This window comes from Falco punctatus, assembly GCF_963210335.1.
Source record: "Falco punctatus genome assembly, chromosome: 1".
Taxonomy (NCBI): Eukaryota; Metazoa; Chordata; class Aves; order Falconiformes; family Falconidae; genus Falco; species Falco punctatus.
The window spans coordinates 37,133,124-37,158,459 of NC_137580.1; the positions used below are offsets into that span (position 1 = coordinate 37,133,124).

At 41.4% G+C, this 25,336-nt stretch overlaps 2 protein-coding genes and 1 long non-coding RNA gene across 13 annotated transcripts in view; 1 reads left to right on the forward strand and 2 right to left on the reverse strand.

Annotated features, from left to right (window-relative positions):
• LOC308057122 overlaps positions 1 to 967 on the reverse strand; it is a 27,186-nt gene extending 26,219 nt beyond the window's left edge. For all 4 annotated transcript variants that reach the window (XR_013925144.1, XR_013925145.1, XR_013925146.1 and 1 more), the window contains exon 1: positions 833 to 967. This is a non-coding gene — a long non-coding RNA (uncharacterized lncRNA). The remainder of the gene's footprint in view (positions 1 to 832) is intronic.
• HPF1 (histone PARylation factor 1) lies at positions 830 to 10,339 on the forward strand. 2 transcript variants are annotated; one of them, XM_080372828.1, is made up of 8 exons: positions 830 to 1,318; positions 2,620 to 2,779; positions 4,388 to 4,574; positions 5,385 to 5,483; positions 6,530 to 6,680; positions 7,404 to 7,491; positions 8,113 to 8,285; positions 10,075 to 10,339. In XM_080372828.1, exons 1-8 carry the CDS (start codon positions 845 to 847, stop codon positions 10,204 to 10,206), a joined length of 1,464 nt encoding a protein of 487 aa, XP_080228954.1. In that variant the 5' UTR covers positions 830 to 844; the 3' UTR covers positions 10,207 to 10,339. The 2 variants fall into 2 exon arrangements, with proteins under 2 accessions (XP_080228954.1, XP_080228955.1); XM_080372829.1 differs by lacking the exon at positions 830 to 1,318 and adding an exon at positions 1,366 to 1,513.
• Positions 10,340 to 12,024: 1,685 nt separating this feature from the next.
• CLCN3 (chloride voltage-gated channel 3) overlaps positions 12,025 to 25,336 on the reverse strand; it is a 70,766-nt gene continuing 57,454 nt past the window's right edge. For 4 of the 7 annotated variants that reach the window (XM_080372326.1, XM_080372330.1, XM_080372325.1 and 1 more), the window contains 5 exons: positions 22,467 to 22,653; positions 20,682 to 21,080; positions 19,315 to 19,531; positions 16,870 to 16,945; positions 12,025 to 15,208 (listed from right to left, as the gene is read on the reverse strand). In XM_080372326.1, coding sequence (XP_080228452.1) covers positions 15,050 to 15,208; positions 16,870 to 16,945; positions 19,315 to 19,531; positions 20,682 to 21,080; positions 22,467 to 22,653 — 1,038 coding nt within the window. In that variant the 3' untranslated portion in view covers positions 12,025 to 15,049. The other 3 variants (XM_080372329.1, XM_080372331.1, XM_080372328.1) reach the window with 2 other exon arrangements.

Below are 25,336 nucleotides of genomic sequence, written 5' to 3' on the forward strand. Positions count from 1 at the left end.
AGGATCAAGTTTATTGTGACACTGCATCTAACAATGCATAACTAAAACTATCAAGCTTTTGTGTTCATTGCATAACTGTCTATGTCATAGGTGGTTGAAAGGCACTGCAGCTGATTCCTAGTCCTAAACTAATAATCTATACCAAGCAAATATTTACAACTTTAATGGACTGCAGGATAAAATACCCCACTGGATTTATGCCATATATACATCTTTGCTGAACACACACTTCATACCAGAAAGAATTCCTGTAACTAAAACTACATTATGCTTGTTTAAATAAACCTACTGCAATCTGACTTACTGAAACAAAAAAAAAAAAAAAAGCAAAGGTTTATATATAACCAGCTTCCCACCACCTCCTTCTGTGCTATTGGTTTTCCAGGCCTTTTTCTATGCAAAGAATTTCAGTGATATACTTAAATGAGTGGATGTTGCATAATATGATTATGTGCTTTTCTAAACTGAGTAATGTGCACTTGCTGTATGTTACACACTGCTGCCTTGATTCTTTAATTGGAAAGAGAAATTATGTGATGACACTTTCGTATTGCTAGCAGCTGTCAAATGCTGAAACAGAGGCACAGGGGATTAGCCGGGTTTTTTTTTTCTCCTTTTTCTGTGTACTGAAAAGTAGTATCACTTCCTCCTTCTCTTATGCCTTTAGTTCTGAAGGGAGGTTACATCAGACTCAGGTAATTTTTTTTTTCTTCCTTCATCCCAATATACTACCCTAACTTGTATTACAGGAATTTGCACGTATGTGTAATTACGGTTAAAAAAAAAAAAAAAATCGGCCTCGAAATCGTATAAACAGTCCCGAAGTGCCTACCCCTGAGGAAACATGGCTGCAAGCCTGCCGCCTCCTTGTCTGGCACCCAGCTCCGGCCGAAGGCGTGCTGGCCACCAAGGGTTAACTGCGTTCGCTCTCCTCCCGCCCCGCTGCCCCCTCGGGCGCCGCCATGCCGGTTCCAGCTCGGGGCTAACGCAGCCCGCGCGGTACCGCTGGGCCTCCCCTCAGCCAGGTCCGGAGCAGGCTCGCTCGGGCGCTGCGCTGATGTGCAACTGCGTGTCACCCTTGCTAGAAGCGCGCATTCACCTTGCGGCAGGGCGCCTAGGTAGGACGGGAAGTCCCTGCGCCCCGCCGCTGCCGCGGGCTGGGGCGCCGTCCCCTCAGCGGGCGCGGGCTGGCAGCCGCAGCCGCGCCGCCCCCCTGCGAGGCTGCTCCCTCCTCCGGCAGGCACCCGCCACACCGCTGCCTTACGGCCGGCTGGCCCCCAGCCCCTCCGCGGATGCCGCCCCTCCGCGGGCGGGCACGGTAACGACCGGCCGCGGCCGCTGCGCGAGGCGGGGCGGTGGGCGTGGGCGTGGCCGGCCGGGTCGCGCCGCCGCCCGCGCAGGCGCAGAGGCGCAGAGCGGGCCCGGGGAGGGCGGGGGCGATGCGGCCGGCGGGAGCATGACAGGTGGCGGGAAGCGGAGGCCGCGCGGGGCGGCAGGCCCGGTCGGCGAGCAGGTGGCCGTTAGCGGGGCCGGGGGGTGGGGTGGGGGTGTGGGTGTCGGGGTAGCTGAGCCGGCCGGCGGGGCCCCCGGGGCGGGGGCGAGCTGCCGGGGCCGCGGCGGTGTGGGGCCGTAGGCCTGAGGGCGCGAGTGCCGGGTAGCGCCAGGCGTCTGCCTGCCGCTGCCCTCGTTCTGGTTCGCTCCGTAGCTTTGCGGGAAGGCCGCGGACACGTCTCCGGCACGGGGGCCGCTCGCCTCCACCGGGGCTTCTCGCGGGGGACCCCCGCGTTCCGGGTGTGCGGTGGGCAGCAGGGGCGGCCGCGGCCGGGGCTGGCGGTACGGCGCGGTGCCTGGTGGCGGCCCGCCTCGGGGGTGACAGTCTGCCTCGTTGTACTGGCCTAGCGAAAGGAAACAAACCTTGGTTTTTGAAATTATCAATTTTTCTTTAAAACGGGGGTCATGATTCCTACCACTTTTTGAAGTGTTGTGTGGGAGTGAGGTAGTTGAGGTTACCGCTATAGCGGTGTGAGCGCTTGAATGGAGGTTTCGTAGCCTGTTGTGGTTTGTGTTACGTTGTTTTTTAAAACAAATTTCAAGCTACTTTTAAAATGCTATGCTGTGAACTGCCCCACTTCATATCTTGAACAGCAGAGTAGTTCAGAGAGCACAGACTTGGAGGATCTTTGTTACGTCATTGAAACAAACATGACAAAATAGTATCCCTAGTTCCAACTGTTTGTAAAACACAAGTTTCTGGGGTGCAAGCTGCTGTGTCATTGGGAATGGTAATTTTAAAATAATTTAAAACATAGCAATCCCAAGGTTTAATCTTAGTCCTTTGACAAAATAATAAAAGTGCTTCGGTTGATTATATTGACCCATTAATATTATAGTAGCAATTTGCCATTTCATACGTATTTAGCACATGTCTCAGATAATGCACTTCTAAGGGATTCTGTCCAAAGTAGATCTTCTAATATATATGCTGGCTTAAGTAACAACCATGAATTAATGGTCTTAATCATTGTTCCTCAATTAATACAGAAGCTTTGTAAAATCCTTCAGTAGAACAGACAAAAAGCAACTAAATGAACTTTGGGTTATTGTTTTTTTTATCTGCAGTGTGAAAAAAATGGAGACGTCAAGAAGAGAAGGTCAGATCAGGCAGATATCCCCGATAGTCTTCGTCAAGAAGCAGAAACATGCTATCGACTTAGGCTGCCTGAAGATTTCTATCAGTTTTGGAAGTTTTGTGAGGAACTAGATCCTGAGAAACCAAGTGGTGGGTTTTTAGATATTTTTTGCCTTTTCTAACTCACAGAAACAACCTGAGAGCAGGCAGACTTGAGGTGTCAGGTGCATTCTAGTGCTGCTTCAGTTTTCAAGTTAAGATGCAGATGTTTACATGAGTGTAAACAAGAATGCTGGAGATAATCACAAAGATGTCGGTACACTTCAAGCTTCCTAAAATATAATTACTTAAATTGTGTAATACAAAGAAACTAAATATTGTCTAACTCTGCCTTTCTTGCAAGTACATACGTTTAGTATGGAACTCTAGTTTCCTTGTATCTATCCAGGTTTCAACTTCCCCAAATGTATTACGTAACAGAATGTGGCATCCCTGGGTGCTCTACATGTAACGGTTCCTTTTAGAATCCTAGAATGGTTTGGGCTGGAAGGAACCTTTAAAGGTCAGTCTAGTCCAACCCCCCTGCCATGGGCAGGGACACCTTCCACTAGACCAGGCTGCTCAGAGCCCCGTCCAACCTGAACTTGACTGTTTCCAGGGTTGGGGCATCTACCACCTCTCTGGGCAACCTGTTCCAGTGTTTCCCTACCCTCATTGTGAAAAATTTCTTCCTTGTATCTAGTCTGAATCTACCCTCTCTTTTAGTTCAAACCCAGTACCTCTGGTCCCATCACTACAGGCCCTACTAAAAAGTCTGTCCACGTCTTTTTTTATACACACATATACACCCTTTAAGTATTGAAAGGCTGCTATAAGGTCTCCCCAGAGCCTTCCCTTCTTTGAACTGAAAACGCAACCCTTCCAGCCTTTCCTTGTAGGAGAGGTGTCCAGCCCTCTGATCTCTTTTGTGGCCCTTCTCTGGACCCACTCCAACAGGTCCATGTCTTTCCTATACTGAGGACTGCATGGCTGGATGCAGTAACTCCAGGTGGGATCTCACCAGAGCAGAGTAGAGGGGCAGAATTTCCTCAACTGCAGCTGCCCGTGCTTCATTTGATACAGTTGCCCAGGATACGGTTGGCGTTCTGGGCTGTGAGTGTATGTTACTGGCTGATGTCCAGCTTTTCATCCACCAGTACCCCCAGGTCCTTCTCAGCAGGGCTGCTCTCATTTTCTTTATCCCCCCAGCCTGCATGGATATCAGGGGTTGCCCCAACCCAGGTGCAGGACCTTGCCCTTGGCTTTGTTGAACCTCACGAGGCTCACATGGGCCCACTTCTCAAGCTTGTCCAGGTCTCTCTGGATGGCATCCTGTCCCTCAGGCACGTCAACCACACCACTCAGCTTGGTGCGTTCTGCAAACTTGCCGAGGGTGCAGTTGATCCCACTGTGTATGTCATTGATGAAGATATTAAACAGTATTGGTCCCAGTACAGACCCCTGAGAGATATCACTTGTCACCGATCTCCATCTGGACATTGGACTGTTGACCACTACTACTTATGAGAAGTGTAATAACCTAACTCTTGAATGAGTGAAAGCTGTCTGAATATAAAGAATGGGTCAGCTTTCCTTGTCAGGTAAACTGTGTTTGACTGCTTGGATTTGTGGAAACTTTTGATCCTTGAGTGACACGGGAACTTCTGGTTTAGACATGCACCCACCAGAAGGTAAACCAGTTCATGCATTGCTTTTCAGATGCACTTATGTCAAGTGTTGGACTTAGGCTGGTTGGACCATATGATATTCTTGCTGGAAAACACAAAAAAGCAAAATCAACAGATCTGAACTTCAATATTCATTGGAGATTCTTCTATGATCCCCCAGAATTTCAGACTATACTTGTTGGGGATAGCAAAACACAGTATCACATGGGATATTTCAGGTATTTTATTTAATACGTACTCTTGCTAGACTGTAACTATGTGCAGCTCTTTTTTTTTTTTTTTCTTCCCCCCCCTCCCCAGTATTTCAGAATTGTGCGCTATCACCAAATAAGAATCTTTCTCTTCTGTGATAAGGTATTAACATGTAGAGGAATGAAGCTGGGTTAATTAGCATTGATAATACACAACTGTGGGCTGGCTTCAGGGGCAGCGGGTTGGCCGATATAAGTGGCAGCCACTGAAGAGAGGGCAGCTGAGGAAAAGAGAGGAGGAAGAAGCAGAGAGAAGAGAGAGAGTGAGTGCACGCGTGTGTGCGCCTTGGGTGAGGAGAGACAAGGAAAAGGCAGCAGAGGGACTGGCCTGAAGACTGTGTTGTTATGTGATGCTAAAAGACCTTGTTGCAGCTGGCTAGTTTGGAGAGTGCTGCGACATTAACACATGGGTTGATGTTTTTTATTAAAAATTATCATATATATTGGAAATGAAGACTAGATTTAAATATTTGTTAAACTACTTCCCCCAGCCCTCCAGAGCATCTTCACTTACTGATTTTTAACTTTTTGCCATGATAATTTGAGGAAAAAGTCAAGCCTTATGAAATAAAGGGAAAGTGTATTCTCTCTGCGTGTATTGATATACAAGCTCCTTTCAAAGCCATGCTGTAAGATTTTTAGAGCTTTTGATCTAAGGGCTTTGCTTGGTAGGTTTCTGAAGGACATGGCAGTATGATGTGGAGGCAAATTATTTTTTTTTTTAAATAGGAGAAATGGACACAGCTTGACTATCTATGTGTACTTTTTCATGAATAGGGATGTGCCTGATGAGCTGCCAGTGTGGGTTGGTGCAAATGAAGCCAAGAAGGGCTGTGTGATTTCACAAGTTGGTGATAATGTCTTTGCCGCAGTCAAGTAAGGTTCATGTTTACTTTTATTTATAAATAGTAAGAGTAGAGGAGAAACTGTGGTATGGAATAATGCAGCTAACTTACTATGCATCTTCCTTTCTCAAGAAACCCTCACTTATTTTCTGCTCCTGCTAGCAAGTTTTGAGGTACTGTCAAAAGCCTTAGTAGGCTTCTTGGCAGTGTTTTACCTTTACAAGTAAAATAGATGGTATTAATTATCTCGTTCTTTAAATATATTGGCAGGGATGGGCTCTATAGGGAAAAAAAATACCTGCTGGATGTGTTGAAATACTTCTTAAGTAAAGGATAAGTAAAGAAAGGGCACCTGAAACAGTGGTGAAGGAAATCTGAATCTCATACTAGATGAATAGCATCAAGCTCTTGTTCTTGCCTACATAAAAATACATTACTTCTGTATATAATGAATATCTACAAGAAGTACCATTTCTGACCTGGGGCAGGATAACATTTATATGGATGTGTAATTCAGTATGATTCATGAAGCTTTATGTCATCCTGCATCATGATTGTAAACAACAATTTCATCACCTGTCAGTTAAAAATGGAAAGCTCTCTAAGGATGGATGTGTGTCGGTAAGTGAAAGCATACTGAATAGTTTCTGCAAAAGAACCCTTGTGTAGTGCAGAGTTAAACGAAGACATTTGTTTTGAAAGCACCGTGATGAAACTCATAAATATGTATTTATGTGTGTGACTTGGGTGGCAAACAGTGTATATGGCACTGAAGCAGCAAACTGAGTTCTCAAATTAGAAAGATGAACAGCTACTGAGGCCAGGAAAATCTTCAGCACTTTCTGGTTGCATAAACTGTATTGTAATGCAAATATGGATAGGAAATGCCAAAGTACTATCTGTGCCAAACTTTTTTCTTTCTTGTTGTTAAGAGGCTTGCATTCCCAAGTCTATGTGTATAAATAAACCCATGACTGCTAATCTTCATTATAAGATTTGGAGGTTTAGTGATTAGAAGGCTATTCATTTGTTTGTTTTCTGTTAAGCTCTTTTAAGATGTGTTTCTACTGTTTGCAGATTATTTTTGTCAAAAAGACTGAAGGAAATGACCGATAAAAAGAAAATTGCTATTTTGAAAGACATAGATGAAAAACTATCAAGAACAGCAAAAGAACTGGGTTATTCTCTGGAACAAAAAACCATGAAGATGAAACAGAGAGATAAGAAAGTATGACTTTCCTGATCCACTGGAGAGGACTAAGTTCTGTTAAACCTTTTTTTTTCCCATTTACTTGCCTGTTTTGCTTTTGGTTGTTTTGGGGTTTTTTTTCCTCCTTCTATTTGGTAAGGATGCTTCATTTAGGAGTTCCCAGAGCTAATCAGTTTGCTTTATAAAACTTCAGGAGAGAGAAGATAAATACAACTGTGTTCCAAATAATAGGATTAAATCAAAACACTTTACTCCTGTAAACCATAGCTTGGCATTCAGTTAAAGGAAAAAAACAATAAGGGAAATAATCTAAAAATGAAAATGAATGGGTAGCATGGAGAAAACTGCTTCAAAGTAAAGATTCATGTAAACAGTTGGATCAGATCTACTGGGAATAGGACTGTTAAGGATGACGTGGTTTAGTAACAGAGTTTTCTTGCATAGCTATCAGAAATAATTACGGTGGGAGGTGACTAAACAAATGTAGTACAGCGCTACACAAGTGAGTACAAGGATTCCTAGAGTTCAGAACTTGACTGGAGTAGGTTGCAGTTATTTTAAAATTTAATACTTGAAAGTAACTGCTATATAGTTTGAAAGTGAGTTGATGTCCTGGAGTCTGGACAGTATATTGGCTTTAGTCACCAGCAGTCAGGTGTAATGTCGTTTAGCGAGGCAAGTGATTTTATGTCACTGTATTGACTTACGGTGCAATATTCAATTTCCTGTCTCTTTGTTTAGGTGGTGACCAAAGCATTTCATGGAGCAGGCCTAGTTGTTCCTGTAGACAAAAATGATGTTGGATACAGAGAACTTCCCGAAACAAATGGTAAATGTCTTGTTTACTATATTCTTCTGCTTTATTTAAGTAAACAACAGCCTTCAGTCGCACAGCTACTCTGCAAAAACCAAACTGCATTCATCTTTCCCACTCGGAAGAATATGAGCCGTGGGAATAAAAGGCAGAAGTCTTCAACCATCACACTTGATGTGAAAGTGTTTTCTTTAAATGAACCAGATGAGAATCAGTGAAACATTGTAAATTTGAAATAATAATTCCTGAAGTAGTAGTTTAGATAACCTTCTCTTTTTTTTTATCGGTGCAGCCATGCAGGAAGTAGATAAAAAAAAAAAATCTACATTCAGGGCTTTGTGGGTTTATTTCTTATCCCTCCTCTTCTCCCGGCATTGTTCTAACCAGAGTCAGTTCCTTGAGGCAAATTCACCACACAAATGCTTGTCCATATGTGGGGAACTGAGATGGAGGGGCATGGGGCAAGAATGAGCAGCAAAGGGAAGGGGGAAGCTTTTTCACAAGCAGCTCAGGGTGTGCCCACTTGGTCTTCCTCTTAGCATGACACACAGGTATGTTTTTGCCACGAACTACTTCTGTGCAATATTCAATTTTTTTATCCAAACATCTAAATATTTTTGCTTTTGTTTTTTGCAGCTAATCTGAAAAAAATCTGTAAGGCCATTGTTGATGCTCCTACTGATGATGAGAGACTGAAGGCCTTTGCACCCATTCAGGAAATGCTGACCTTCGTCCAGTTTGCTAATGATGAATGTGACTATGGAATGGGGTACGAGCTGGGAATGGACCTGTTCTGCTATGGATCACATGTGAGTACTACAACAATCATACTTCACAAAACTGAGCATTATTTTAGGCACAGACAGGGAGTTGTTCTGTGTTGTAGATCTCTATTCCCAACTCTATTGCGTAATTATCCCTAGGAATCACAAAAGTCTACATGAATTATGAAGGCTGTTAAAAAGTCACACTTGTGACCTCATTCCACGTTGAATTTAAAACTGCTTATGTGAAAGCACAATCCTGCAATCCAGAAGCATTTAAACAGCATTTACCTGTTGTGGTTTGATGTGCGTAAGACAAGGAGTTAACATTAGACTCCTAAAAATGCAAAATGTCTAATCCAGATATACTGCATAGCTGCAGCCCCCATCCCCAACTACTTGTATAGGCACAAGCACTCACACTCAACTGGATAAAGAAAGGGACTGACCTTTGCAGTAACCCCAGCTGGAAAAATGTGAACGCAGGTCAGTTGCCTAGCTACACTGCTGGCATGGCTGCGTAAAAGACCTCCCACCAGGTGTCTCTGGTTCTGTATTAACAAGGAATCTCATAAATATAAGCTGATAGACTTACTGGTGCTTAATCACACATAAAGATTCTAGTCAGCACTTTTTGTTCTGCATTAGCCACTGCCCCATTGATGAAAAGGGTCATGTTTGTAATGAATCCATGGCTAGGAAGTAACATACAAAAAAGCTTCCAACACCAGTGCGATATTATGAACAGATGGTTATAGAAACACCCACGCAGAATAGCTACTTTTACTAAAACTAGTGTCAGATAAGGGGTGCTGCAAAGCATCATGTAGAAAGATAAACATCTTGCAATACCAAATGTAGGCCCAGAAGAATTGTGCTAAACACTAGTTAAAATATTTAGCTGCTGAAATGAAGGAAAATTCATGGCTCTTTCCATATGCTGTTACATTAGCAATGTGTTTCTTAGATTCTCTACCCTGTTCCCGTAAGTTCCCTACAGCATCTGAGGATGCGTTGTGTTTTTGTCTGATATCCTGCTGATTTAGGACTCCTCCTTCAGTGACCGTGCTGCTTCAGCTGCTTAATTCCTTCTGAGGTCTAGAAGGGCAGTGAAGGAAACGGTTACTTCCAGTTGGTTGAGTAGGTGGAGGCAAACCTCCATCTTTCACACTTCGCTCAGCATGTAAGATTAACCACTGACATGCTCCTGCAATGACAAATTATCTTTACAATACTGTGATTGGTCCTGATACCTATCTTACGCAGCAGTCTGAAACAGCCATAATTTTGCAGCGCTTTTCTAAAAATAGAAACCTTACTACATCGTCTAGTTTAGTAAACAGAAAGGAAAAACAGTTGCTTCGCACATAACTGACACCACAGTTTGGTGCCAGCATTTTTGCCTGCCCGTAGACACTGAGAGCTGCTTTGCATGTGTGACTAGAGCCCGGCTGTCCCCTTGCTCACGGAGCCAGAAGACACGCTGGCACTTTATCTGTAGCCCAAGACCTGGAAAGGGATTTAAACCTCTTCCCCTTTGTCGAGGAGGTGTAATGGACTGTCACGTACAGTAACCATCACAGGTCCTAATTGTGCTCTTGGCACTGTAAGTACCTAAACGCGGCCTGGGTGCCTTAACGAGTTACCGTCACTTGCAGCGCTAAAAATAGGCTTCCATCCCTCCCCCAGCGGTTGGGATAACCCAGCCCGGCCGTGCCGCGGCTGTCACCGGTGTAGCGCGGGGGCGGCTGAGGGAAGGGGCTGGGATGCGGCCAAGCCCGGAGGCGAGGCAGCCCCCCAGCACCGCCCGGCTATCCCTCGCTCTCGCCCGCAGTACTTCCACAAGACGGTGGGGCAGCTGCTGCCGCTGGCGTACAGGCTGCTGCGGAGGGACCTCTTCGCCGAGATCATCGAGGCGCACCTGGACCACCGCCGGCGGGAGGCGCCGGACCAGCTGGCGGCCTGAGCCGGGGCGGGGGCGGGGGGCCTGTGCTCGTGCTTTTTTTATTATCATCATTATTATTACTATTATTGTTAGGTCTGGGGTTTTGTACTCTGTGGCGGTGCCCCCTGCGGTCAGTAAAGCTTTTCTAAGGAAGGAGCCGCCTGCCCGTGCTGCTGCGGGGGTGTGGGGGGGGCGGGGGTGTGGGGGGGGCGGTGGTGATGGAGGGGGAGAAGTGGTGGGGGGCGGGGAGGGACAGTGGATTTGGGGGGGGGTGTCGGCGAGGGACAGTGGCGGGGGGGGGGGGGGGGGGGGGCGGCGAGGGACAGTGGTGTGGTGTGTGGGTGAGGTGTCCCGCTGCGCAGGGGCGGGGGCGTCACGTGTGGGCTGCGCTCGGACCGGCGCCCGGCGGCCCCCGCCCCACGGCCCCGCTTTGGCCGCGCCTCCGCGGGGGGCGGCTGGTGGCAGCCGGCGCTGCGGGCCGTAACAGCCGGCACGGGGCGGGCGGCCGCTGCGCGTTTGCTACGGGAACCCGCGGGAGGTGGGGCGGTGATGTCACGGTGGTGGTCACGGGCTGGTTCGGCGCTGCTTCTCCGCACCCCCCGAACCCCCTTTCCTTGGTGCGGGTGGCCACCGGTGCGGTGGCACGCTGCTCTGTCCTGCCACACGGCCAGGGACGGCGGCGTTCGCTTCTGCAGCCTGACTGCGCTAGGCCTGGGCTCCGCCTGCTGTCTGGCTGAACTAACGGGAAGTAAACAGGATTTAAAACAGCTAACTGACACAAGAGAAATGAGAAATTCTGCTGCAGTTGCCACCTAAAGAGCCAGGTGAAATGATCCTGTTTTCACTGATCTGGACTTCTGAAAATAGAAGTGATTTTGTACAGGGTGCAAACTTTTTTGAGTTTATTGCTGCACTGCTCAGTTTTCCTGTTACTTAGGCCTGAGCGTTTTACTCTCAGGCAACCGCTTGACCTAGCGGTCCAGAAACCAATGGAAAATGACATTTGCTTCTGCTCACCAGGCCTGCTATCGGACAGCAACTTCTATTGTCGCCGCTCAAGTGATTCGCGATGACAGTACTACTGACAAAAGGAACAGGGCACTTACAACATGCTTAAATTTCAAAGCTGCCCCTACTTTTTAGCAAAGGACTGTACCTCCAAAGGTCCCTTCCAGCATAAACTTAATATAGAATTCACAATGTAGAAGTGCATTACTTCTGTAAATTTGACAACCCACCCCTTTCATTCAACACAGAAATGTTTCATTTATTCAAAAATGAGCACAAGCACACAGAGACTTTAATGTTATACATAAGATAGGTGCTTTCTTGAAAATTCAGTCTCGTTCCCCATTACTCCGTAGGTTCAAAGAAGAAGAGACCTTCATATTAATGCCCTGTAAATTACACAAGTAACCAAAAAGTATTCACCTCTTGGACATTTTTTTATTTTTTTTTCAACCAGAGGTACTAAAAAGGTACTGTGGTAGAAACTACACAATCCTGGCTTTTAGACAGTAAAAGCATCACATGCTTCTATTATAAATCAGGAAGCCAACTATTCTATAATTAAAACAGATTTTTTTATATGTCTATTTTGGAAAAATATTATCTACTACTGATCTGTTTGATTGGATTGATTTGGCTACTGATGTGTAGCCAAATACCAGGCAATACAAAGACTACATCTCCTCCTAAAATTCACTCTTTTCTTAGCTAGCTGCTTACTGGTGGTCTATGTAAAATTCTGAGCTGTTAATTTTCTCTCAGAGAAAATTAACACAAAAATCAATACAAACACCGTTTGTGAACAAGGAGAAAACATGACAGAACAGTAAGTGGTCATACAGAAGTTTTTAATGTTTGATTAAATCATCACAGTAATCAGAATTTTTACTGTAATGATATGCAGCTCTACCACACTATTATAAATAAAAACATTAAGATCAATATTAAATACAGCTCTAGGCAACATCACAGATTAACAAAGAATGCATTCTTCATGAACCAGTAACTGAATGGTTTAAAAAAAAAAAAAACAACCAAGAAAAAATGCTGACACTTTTCCCCTCCCATCCACCACATTTTTTTTTTTCTTTTTTTCAAATTTGTAACTTGAGTAAGGCCCTAGAAAGTTTAACATTAGAAATTTTTCATTGCACAGCACAGGCACACATACTTACTTTGTTATCAGAACCTCGCATTTATGTTTACCAGAAGACATTTTAAATGTCAACAGGGAAAGAAAGCTTAGCAGGTAAGAAGAGTAAACAGAGATGCACAATTTATATGCAGCACTGGGGATCCATACTGAAATTATAAAACACAGCTGGGGTGTGAACTGTACTTTAATTCGGACAGTACAGTCTGTAGAATTAGGTGCAAGTTAATACAGTACACACAGCAGTGTTTTATGAGAACATCAGACATGGCAGAGGTTTCAAACTAATTTAAAGCAATTCTTATACATGTAGTGCATTTATAGTCTTCCACTGTAGAAAAAATTTTAGACAACAGAAATCAGCATCACAGACAACTTCCAGAGCCGCTGTCTGTAAATGGGCCAAATTCTGCTCTTTGTGAAGTTTCTTCTACAAAGTTTCTCCAGGCTTACGCAACATAACAGAACAAATTTTGAACTGCTAGCACTGACTTCACGTGGAAGGATACAGCTAGTTGCTGCAACACTCCCATTTTGACACAGCCCACTTCCCTGTTTCACTTCCAAACCCGTTTTTAATACAGGGGCTGATCACCATGAGCCCAGTGGTGCATTTCACTTTCTACTGGTTCCAGTTGCTGCAAGAGATAGACGATGAGATGTAGAGATGGTAGTCTTACACTCCAAAAAATTGGTAAAAATTCAGCAGAGCACTTAAGCACAGGCATCATTATGGAGCTTCCCAAAAGTACCAGAATTTCGGTTCAGTATGTTATTGTACTTCACAAAATCATACCACGTACTTTTACTAAAAAACAGTTAGGTAACTGTGATGAATGCCTTAGAGATGCCTAGGATTATTATTTTAGTCTTCGGTCATTTGTATTATTGGAATTTTTGCAGTCTTGTGGGCATAATTGTTAGAAGAAGGAAATTTTATCTAAACCCATATTATAATGCATAATTTTTGTCCGCCAGATTTCTTTTTTCCTCCCTACTTTAGGCTTACAGCATTACCTTTTTTCCTCTGCGTGTGTTTGTGATGGCGGTGGCTTGGTAAAGTGAGTATGAAACAAATTAATCTAGTGACTGGAAAGAAAAATGTAAAGAAGTTAGGGATGTGTCAGTTCACCTGCTAGCATGCGTGTTGCTGCTGATTTTTGAAGTCCTGCCAAAGTTTCAAGTACTGGATTCAGTTCTGCCCTGCTGCTCATCTTCTGTGGCTACGTATCATTTACACCTCTGTACACTTGAGGAAAAAAAAAAACAAAAAAAAAAAAACAACGAACCAACAAAACACCAGTCAAAAGCAATCTATTAATTATAGTTGCTTTCTTCCTATTATTTTTAAAATGAAATTTTAATATTACTGTTCCAGTTATCTGCTAGTAAAGGAAAAAGGAAATCTCAAGGTAACGGCAGTGAAAATTACGTTTGAAAATGATCTTAGATGTATGTTGGATCATAAAGAAACTATTTTGTTTAAACCCTTCTAGTTGTAAACATTTGCTAATCCTCCATTACTTGCAGAGGATTATGAATTATTCTATAAAAATCACATTAAAAATGTAATTAGTTATGTGAGATATTAACTGATTAATATTTAATAATTTTAATCCATACAAATATAAATAAAGAATGGTAAAACTTCAAGAAAAATAATATACATTTAGTGCAAGTTATGAGTTACATTTCTTCCTACCGTGTCAGCAGTGGAACGTCTTTTGTGGAGAAGGAAAATAAAAATGACTGCTCTCAGATTTTTAGGAGGGGGGGGGGGGGGGGGGAGGGGAAGGATCTCCAGTGTTGTAGCATGCAATTTTTACCAGATACACGTATACAGAATTGTTCCAGCTCTTAACTAGTAGAATAGCAGTATTCTTCCTTATACTGCACAACATTGGTATATATCATAGTGTTTTCAATAATACAAAAATTGCATAAGACCAGGTCACCTTATCGATATTTTCTGCAGCAAAAACAGTATTTTTCTTTGAAACTCTAGTTTCCTCTGGTTTTAATTTTTCTCGTATCATGACAGCACATGGGTTGAAAGAAGTCTTGCATGGTTCTTGCAAGATATTACCTGTTCAATCTGGTTTTGTCGCAGTGGATCTGTACTGCCCCAAGCATTTCATGATGTACAAACTTACACGTTTAATGGCACAAGAAAAACCTCCCTTCTTGTGATCAAACCTCAGTAACTCACAGTACATCTCAATATGAGAAACAACTGCTTCAAAAAGGGCACACCAATTTTAACGAGGCTTTGTTACGGCTCAGGAGAGAGAGAAATAAAGCTCTTCTGGAATGTAGAAAGGTGACGTGTAATAATTAATACATTTCATGAGTTAACACAACAGTTTTCAATGGTAAAAAAAGGGCAAGACCTTTCAGTCTCCGTAAGATGGCTCAATTCAGAACGATCCCTCCAGAAACAGGGACTAGTAACACATCTCTTCAATGCTGAAGTACCAGGCTGGGGCTGGAGAACTGCGCCACCTCGCATGGCTCGCCCACTGCACTATCATGGCAGACCTGACGTCTCGGGACGCATCCAGTGCAGGACAGCAGCTCTCCCTTCCCACGCTCCCATCCGCCTTCCTCCTCGCCACATTCTCCCCCAGACCAACTCCTGATTTCCAGCAGCACTGTTATGCAAAAACCCAGCTCTCAGCTCTGATTTTAGAAGTATCTCCCAGACTAAAGTGTTGTGCTATTCAACAAATGAACCTCCTCTTCCGTTTCCTCTCTCTCCTCAGCTATGGGTTTCAGTTGAACATTATTGAGGCGGGGTCTTGGTTTGCCGTCTGGGCCATATGACGGAGGATATCTTTTTTTGTTATAATGCCAAGGAGGCGCCTGAAAAGCATAAACGGAAGATCAATATTAATCCAAGCAGGAAAATAATAAAGCAGAACAAATCTGTAGCCAAGTCCTTTTTGTTGACAGGAATGGAGCACAATTAAACCAGCCTCATTTTCTTATTTAAACAAAAACATTTTATTCATCAAAATATTGAGGAACCACCGGTTTGTTAAAAGACAGCGATGCTGAGACACCATATCAGATGGTCTCTGACAGCTGTAGTCTGTTTTAATGAAATACAAGTGATACAAGTAGAGCCCATGACAATTTTTATTTAACTTTTTGTTTCTACAAAAATGAAATTTTGATTAGCGTATGCCAACAAAAAAGTAACAGAGAGGGGCAAACAAAAGAAGAGGTATGAAAAAGAAGTGATATTGATCCCATTTCATAAGGGAGGCATGTTCCAGCCTAGCCATCAGAAGTGACATATTGCTTGATGGCCCAAAATCCTAACAACAAATCAAACTCCCCTTCCCTCTGTTTTTAAATTGTAACGATCCTTCCAGTCTGACAGACTGGCTCAGGCTGAATGTATTCATAGGAGCACGCTGTATCGGCCATGAAACTTTTGTAAAATAAACAGCAGTTAACTGGTTTTTGGAGTTCACAGCTTTAGAAAATAAATTGCTAACAATAAAAGAAAATTTTCCTTTTCCAATTTAGATACTGTGCTCTTATGACAGGGTCTTCATAGCTTTTAAAGTTACAAATCTGCAAAATTTCAAAAAGGGTGAGACTGTCCAAAAGGATAATATCACAGGAGAAGCAAAGAGCAGAATGAATGAGCTGCTGCCCTTGTTATTCTGGTTAGTACATTTCGTTTTGTCTTATTAAAGGACGCATGAAATACTTGTGAAATATTAGCATAAAATGAGAATGTAATTAGCATGTTTTGCACATAAGCAGTTAAACTTGGTGGGTATGTTTAGTAGAGATGTAACTAGCAACCCATGTCCAAATTAAGACAAGGTCTACCATCTACCTAAGGTTAGTTCACAACATCATGGTTAAAACAGTACCTAGATTCTGAAGTCAACAGTCAAACACAGTAGCATGCCACTTGGTGGCTTAGGGTATCACTGAACAGTTTATAAAGGAGTACATTAATTGCTGTAGGTAACAGCAGCAGAATCACAGACTTTACTAAAAATAAAGAGTACTTTTGAAAAACGTTGATAAAGGGAAGATCTAATGCTACAATACATTAAAGACACGGTTGGCTTTGCTTCTCAAAAGATGTGATACTTTGTTACTTAACAGCTATTTAAAGCTGTCAAGATCAAAAAAAGAGATTGGCATAGACAAAAATCTTAATTTGCATTAGGCAGGGAAAAAGTATCCCTAGCTGCGTGCTTTCCCACCTGGGGAAATCAGCAGATCCAACTAGATGGATCTATGTGATCTCAAGAACAAAAATACCAGAAAGTCTATTGTTTACGTTCCTTTAATGTTGTGACTAACAGTCTGTCCACGTTAACAGCTTGATTTCTACAAAAGGGTTTTGCACATATTGTTTTATGGTTTAATACAAACTTTTAGCATAAGATGATTTCATTGTTCAGTTGATGACATAAAAGCCCTGAACAGTTCACAAGTTTCATGCTTCCTGACTTCTAATGTGTCTAATTATGAGATCTGATATATCTAATCACCAAGGGTTCGACGTGCTGCTTTAGTTGCTCGAGATGCTCTAATATGTTCTTCTTTGTGATGATCCCCAAGACAATCCTGAAACAGATCATGTTATGCTAATAACTGTGTGTGAAATAAAATAAAAAAAAGTTCTAATCACAATGAAAAAGGATTAGAGCAAAACTAAAAAAAATAAATTAAAATTAAAAAAAAAAAAGGTTGCAGGAAAGCTAATGAGAATAATTAAATGAAAAATGATTTGAAAGTCACTACCCTTTCCCAGACACTGCTTTTTTTTCTTTTTCTCCCAAAATGCTGAACACAACTGGATCTTCAACCACCCCAGAGCAGTACGTTTCTCAAATCAAGTACACATCAGGGAAGCACACTTCATCCCTTCCCCCCAGATTCCTATCTCTTCAGGTTTTAGAGGCACTGAAAACTAAAATCCACTTCATTTCCTTTGTTTAATTAGTTATTTTTCCCCACACATACAGATAATTATTTGCATTTTAACAAGCCACCGCAGATAGAACAAAGTAGTAAGTCTGTTAAGTCGTAGCAATTGAGGTTTGAAGCTGCACTACAGAGCAGGGCTATGTGGTGTCCCTACAGACAGACAAATTCAGACAAATTTCCCATTCGTAACAGTGTATGTCAAGAGCAACTCCCTGGAATGGATATTCTGGTACAAATTAGGAAGAGTGAGGCTCAGTCTCTCCCCCACCCACCCCCTCAGCACCAATTCCTGCACAGTTCCTATTCCAATCTGGATCAGAACCAGTAAGCTGATAATGTGTCTTTATGTGAGCATATTCAATCTGCAGGAAATTTGCTAAAATATACATTAGTCCTTGATGTTCACATGGCTATATGCCATGCCTAAATACCACTAGTACTAGTAGTTACTATCTGATCGTGTTGTAATGGACAGCATGCTCATGGAATATCCCAGCTTTGTAAACTGAAGTAGGACAACAAATATGAATGTTTGAAAACATCAAATCATTAAAGCCATCCATACTTGCTGCTACCTTATTGTAAAAGTTAAAAATTTATAGTACAGTTTGACATAGCTTTGCATGATTAATCTTTAGTTGATTTTAACATCAATGTTAATGTTTGAGCTCTCAACCAGAACAGAAACTAAGAAAAAAAGTCATCATAGTAAATATTCTTCATTGAAGTTTTATCAGTTCAAATTCACCCCCCCCAAAACAAGAATAACTGCATGTCTGCACTGACTTCTAAGTGTCAGATCATGATGTCCTTTCCCCATCAGAGAAAGGTTTTAACAGTCATTTATGCTTCTGAAAACATCTATCTGCCATTCAATACAGGGATGCATTGAAGAAAAAAAACCAGGAGAACATTTAAAATAAATTTGTTTTAAAATACATCTGAAAAAATAAACTTGGGGACTAATGCATTATTTAAATATTTGACACTTAGAGCAGCAGTCCTTTTGCCCACAGCAAAACAAAGTCAGTCCCACCCATATTTCAGGTTTCTTGGGTTTTGTCCTATGGACATTGATCCTAAATAACGTGCGTTAGCAGACAATGTTTCATTCCCCAGGTGCCTTAAAAGACATGCTAAAGAGAAAGCAAGATACTATGGTAGGAGCTGCAATGTCATATGTCAAGTGTTTAACACAAGAGATACAGGAAAGCAGAATGTTAAAGCAACAGCTACACAGAAAAAGATCATGTAACCAAAAAAAAAAAAAAAGAGTAGCATTTTAGGTAAGAGGCAATTATATATAAACATCTCTGTTTCCATCTGTTTCCATGTCTAAGGCTGATTAATTTAGTGGGTTGACATGACAACTCCCTACAGTTTCATTTACAAACATTCTAAATCTTAAAATTACTTTCTTGAAGTATTTTGAAGTGTAGAAACAAAAGTTGCAGACTCAAGTTCCAGAACCAGTAGCAGTTATTTAGTTGTTAGTATTCCAAAAACAAGAGTTTGGTGGTAATCACCATCACTCCAGAAGAGGAGATACTGACTGGATCGTTTTCTCCCTTACTTTTCATGAACCCAGATATTTGTAGACATTCGATAGCTGACACATTGCACATTGCCAAAACATCTATAAGAACAAGGAAATACTTAGACTGTGCACCATGCAAGACTGATTTTTATGAGACAAGTTGTGTCTCCTCCACATGTAAGTTAAACACACAAAACTTGCTGAGTGAATGCTAATTATTAACCAAACATCTTTAAATGACTGAATTCACCTGCCTGCTTACTTGGAATACAAGGGAGGAGTAAGAATTTAAGAGAGGTGCCACAGCACGATGCCTTCTTAACAGAAGTTAGGGTCCTCAGTTGCAGCACCAAACCTATGGGTTCAAATACCGTGATCCTGGAATATATCCCGGTTCAAATACTCTGATCCTGGAAATGCAAATTACCGTACCTAACAAAATGAACAGCACTGCTGCCACTTTACTCACCCGTTGTGTGTTACAAGGCACTGCCTCAGACCCAGCTTCCGGAAAATATCCACCACTATTTCCATTGGTGTGTGGTCTGTCACGGTGAAAGGGCTCATATCAAGTATGCTTCTAAGTTTCAAAGGTCGAGGGCTTTCTGCTGGAAGCGATGGGGTATGCTGGGCGAAACAGACCCTGGAACTGCCAACAATCCCTTCCTGCTTCTTTCTAGCACTTTCTTTAAGAATAAGAGAGGAGGGGAGAAAACAGCAGAGGAAGAATTTACATTCTTGGAGGAAGGCAAGTTAGTGCAAACAGACAGATCAATCAACACTACCATACTGATGTTATTCTCTACATGTCGATATTCTGATACATGCTATTTCAATGTGTTTCTATAGTCACTGCTTTATCCCTAAGAAGTGTTGGTACAGAAATCACAAAAGCTGTCTACCATACAGCTTTGGCCATTCTTCGGCTACCAACGTTCTCACTCCAATAACTAACTTCTATTTACTATGAAGAGGTGGAAAGACATAAAAAATAACATGTAGGAAGCACACAGACGACTGCTGAAGAAACTGTCCAGGGCAAAACAATCTCAATTGACAGCTCCCCTGTCATGATTCCAACAGCTGTAAATGTTGGTTTGAAACCAAAGTTCCCATTTCTGATCAGTCTGGAAGTGCTGTCTTCTTGTTTATAATGAATTTATTTACCTTCTGTGAACCGGATCCTCCTCCTTTTCACATCTTCATCACCTTGGTGACAACCGCATCCTTCCCTCTACCCCAAACTATTTTACACAAAACGATTCTCTCAAGCCAGCCAAAATCCAAGACTAAGCAACTTGCACTACTCAATCTCAGCAGCTGAAATGAGTCTTACCTGTGGAAGTCTATTATTAGAAGAATGTTTAGCTATTCTCTCATTTACTCTTAAGTAAATGCAAACTTAAACCAGTATGCTGTCCATAATAATTTCCAAGTTTTGGACATTTCCTATACAACCTACATAGTGTCATACCATAGTATACACAGTATGAAGACCACAGGCAAAATTTTCACTGAAGTAAACAGTGTTGTGTTCACAAAACACTTTTTAAAAAAATGAGGAAAAGCCTCAAACCAAACAAAAATCCTGGACTAGATGGTGTTTTGGCCTATTTCAGTATGACAAGTTTTGTTTTTATGACAAAGAGATTAACATTTTCTCCATTTCAGAGCCTGCTATTGAAGATAATCATATACTACAACAAAGGAATGGGCAGCCTGTATGAAGTATCTGAACCTGAACTAAGTCTAGAAACACACAGAGTAAACTCTGCTTTAAGCTATAAAATCATATAAATTGGCATATGTAATCATGCAACACTGGAAGATACTTACCTATTGCAATAGTTAAATCTCTTCTTAGAGCAAAGCCCACTAGTCTCTGAGATTCTTTTGACATAATAACAGGAAAACCATTATAGCTGGTTTCGTTGATCAAGTTTTCTATGTCTTCAACTGTCATATTATCCTGCGTCAGAACTGCTAAAGGTGGATCACTTCTTCGAGGTCTCATAACATCAGCAGCCAGTGTTGTGTGAGTAAATTCTTCCTTTGCATCCAAGAAAGGATATCCATTCAGTCGGATGTGTGCCTCATAGATGCCTTCCCTACCAAAGGCATCTCCTACCCACTTACTGGTCATGACAGCAGCCATTAGGGGCACAATATATTCCAGCCCTCCTGTTAGCTCAAAGACAATAACTACCAGGGACACAGTCATCCTTGTCACACCACCTGCAAGAAAAAATGGTAGCCAGTAACATTCTAGTATCAGATAACAACGAATTTAGGATTTCCTGCCCTCCTATTGAGAACTACAAACATAACTTTGCTGTTAAGAGTCATCTAACAAACATCATTCTGTAGAATACAAACAGAAGCAGACAGAAAAAATGAACTCAAAACTTTTAGAGGTTAAAAAAAAAAAAGAGAGATAGCTTGAAGGGAAATTCCTAGAAAGTGAGAGAATAAAGGGATTTGAAAAATATGTGCAGCTATTTGAAGTAAACTAAGGGTAAAACTACATATTTCTACACACCTAGGTTAAAAAAAACTGAAGGGCAAGGAAATCCAGTAAGATAAGAATCTGAAAAAAGAACGGAACTCATGCAGGGAAGTCACAGGTAGCAATTCAATAACTATGCTGTCCAAAGGATTAGGAATTTAATGCTGTTGCTGAATCACAAAAGCTAAATAGAATTCTGAACTGATGAAAAGAAATCTTTCTTGGACAATGGGAGAAGGCAGGGATTATATTTCTCTTTTGTTAGCATTCAAGGTTTTTTTTTTCTGCCAAGATTTCTGATGCCCTATCTTTATCAATAAAATAATATGATCTTTCTTTCAATGTATTCAAAAGTTATTCAAATTGAACTATTAAAAAAAAAAAATCAACAACAGAACAAACAACCTCTCCAAAAATGACATTTGTACCACTAGTTTCTTTGCTCCAATGCACTTTTCCTTAAGGAAAAGGTCTACTTTTTGCAGAATCTTTACTAATAGCTTTTAAATTCAGTCTCTAAGGCCACAAAGTTATGAACTGTGACCAGAAAAGACCTTCAAAAAAACCTTTCCTAGTTTAGGTGCCCAATTTAAGCCTCTTTCCATGAAGCTGATTTTCAAGAGTGTGTAAATCAGACTTTTTAAAAATTCCTCAAGCTGGACTCCGCAAATCATTAGACATTTCTGAAAGGTTTTTTTGCATTATGCATTTCAAGAATATTTTCTGCAATTTACATAAACGTGGCAGCTGATCACAGCACCTCCTTGTAATAATTTCAACAGTACTTGACTCTGCAAATCCTCTACTTCATACATTTCAAGAAACTGGTATTTGTTGACTGCTGTATTAACGACAGCTCTTGATAACAAAAAGAAAAAGCAAACACTATTTAAATTCTTCTGTTTCTCATAATTTTGTCTTACATGTTATTCCTAAGATCACAAAGACCTGACAGTCTCACGCTGAGATATGAATGTATTGTTCTGAAGAGAGAGAAGTCCATATAAAAAGGTGTTAAAAAACTGCACATTAGTATCTCCTTTCATTCTCTGGTCATTATTTTGGCAACATACAAGAATGAAAATACATTATTTTCATAGTTGTATTTTATTTACCTAAACACGCAGCAGCACCAACCATGGCATAAAGACCAGGTGTAATACAGTCAGCTCCAACTTCACACCACTCCTTGAAAATGAACCAGTCATGATGGTAGTAAGCCAGCTGCTCCACTGCAATTCCTACAATCCTTCCTGCTATTGCTCCAATTGCCATACTAGGTATGAATAACCCAGACGGAACCTGCAACAAAACCAGAACTGATGTCATGCTGATGGGAACATACTTGATGCATCACTTCACAAGTCTCCGTCTCCCCACACACACACACACCCCCCCAAAAAAAAGAGATGCAAATGCTCAAATGGTCAGGTTAAAACAATGTAAATTGGCTTTGCCAAGTTAGTAAAACTTAACACAGTGCTATTGATACCGCTGATCAACCCGGTTAGTTCAATCCATTTTAAGAGCACATTTGTTTATATTTTACTGTACTTAAGAGCAAATCTTTCACCAACACAGGACCACAAACTAGACCCTCGTGCCAACAGCACAATTCTTACCATATATGTGTCCAATCTGAGCTGTGCTACTAGTACTGAAGTCTTCCTTACTATTTCCCACCTCCATTATTACTTCATGTTCCTCTGAGCAAACATTCACTTACTAAACAAGCTTTGCACATAGATTTGCCTTCCCAAATTGCTTCCTAACACTGCTATAAATTAAGATGGCCAACTAAACAGGTGACTTTTTAAAAAGAGGTTTTGCTTACTATATTGCAGTTTCCCATACAAAGGGGTGTATACAGAATTCTAAATACACTAAGAGAGAAACAGGCAGGACAGCTCCCATTGCAAAAGTAGACAATGTATTACTGTATAAAACCACTCCCACTGTAATTTTAGTTATTTGAACAGTTTTTCTGTTATTAACTAAAACCTGCAAAGGGCCACACAGCCTTGTCATACCAACATGTCTTAGTAAAATACTATTGCAAGTCTTGCTTTTATCAGCACCTTCATAAGGAATGAGGGTTCACCTGAGAAACTGCTGTTGTGTATCTTTTCTCCTCCTTAGCAATGTTTCCAAAAAACATACCAGTGTCTACGTATCTCATTAAAGAGGAAATGCCTGCTGCTTCTCCTCACAGTAGGTAGTATAAAAATATTTTCTACTGTAACTGAGGTGCAGATCTGGATACAATTAAGTAGCAGAATTTTTACCTTTTCTCTAAATGCACCTAAACCCGTGCTGTCAAAATAACTTCCATGAAAAAAACTGCACTCCTGGTGTAACATGACACATCATGTAATTTTTTTCTACTGTACAGCTGCAAATTTTAAGTATTGTGCAATTCCAAACTATAGGTTTTGCCATGGAATCCAAACAGCTGGTGCAGAACTGTATTTCAGAATTAATTTGCAATATTATTATTACACTGCCAATATTTATGGTTGCAAAAATTATTTCTAACAGACAAACCAAGGACAAAGAAACATAGCAAACTTTATGTTTGAAAGCCAGCAGCATAGGTTTGGGGGAAAAATTTTAATAATCCTTTATTCCCTTCCTGAATTACCTAATATTTCAATGTTGATAGAGGTATCTATTCAATGCTATCGTTCTGGTGTAATACCCAAATTCTCCATTTATACCACTGCTGTTACATCCCACAAGTAATTATCTATCTAAACCCCTTTCTAACTGTTAAAATCTCATTTTTCTCCTGAGTGAAATTCTTGGTGAACAGTTCAATAGCACCCCGAAAAAAATAACATTTCAGATATAAAAGTAATTGAATCAATCTTTGAAGCTGCCTCAAATTCTAGTTTGCTACAGCAGTAAGCCACAGAAATTCAGTCTCCACATGGAAATTACATCCAAATTATTTCTGGTCCTTTGTTAACATCTAGCTCCTGCTCTTCTTTCCATTACATGCAGATAATGGTTACAAGTCTAACTGTAGTTATGATTTTACAGCGTGATTTTAGATTTGTTTGCATAAGCCTCTGAATCACAAGTCACGAAGCAAAGATGAACACTCGCTGAGAAGGATCAAAGAAAAGAAGTTTGGTTCCACCTTGTCTCACCTTCCTTCTGCAGTGCATGCCAGCCTAACTGAAGTTATACTACAGAGGAAGCATGTAGCACATACTGTGCTACCGTGTCTGTGGCACATGTATCATCTTCGAATCAAGCAAGAAATCAGGATTTAGGTACAACTTTCCATTTCTTTGGTAGTGCAGCTGCATACTGGTCAGGTTCTGAGGCAAAGCTGTAATCCCACCCCAACTGCTGATCATCTGCACTTAGACACAGTAATGACTCTCCTGATAAAAGCAGTACAGTATACATACAAATGCCCGGGGAAAAAAAACAAACCAAACCAGCTACTGCCATATCAGCTTCCTGATGATGCTTGCTCATGGCAGTAAGAGCAGCAGAAATCTCCATACCCCACAGGCAGCAGCTAAGTTACTTTGATCACCTCACAGGAAAACAGTTCCTGTGGGGCAGATTGTCTTTGCACATGGCTACAGCTCCAGGAACAGCCCTAGAGAGCCCAGAAGGTCCTTAACAACGATTTATATGACAAAGTAATACATATTTTTTTAATTATTTTGTATTTTCTTCTCCTTTCATAGAAATAAAGCTTAAAATGCAAATAAATGTAACATTACAGTGACGTGCCCTTCTCCAAATAAGGCCGATATTCTAACCATCCATACGCTTTAAAGCTTCAGAGAAATGTATGTAGCACAGTCCCATCATTAACAGCAGCATAACCGCTTGCCCACTGGCAAAGTAATAAATACATTCTTACAACTTCACAAAAACTTCTCCACCAAATTCCACATGCTGACGTTCTAAGAAAATGAACCAAAACCAAATGAAGTGTAAGCTCTACCATTCTGTAATCTAG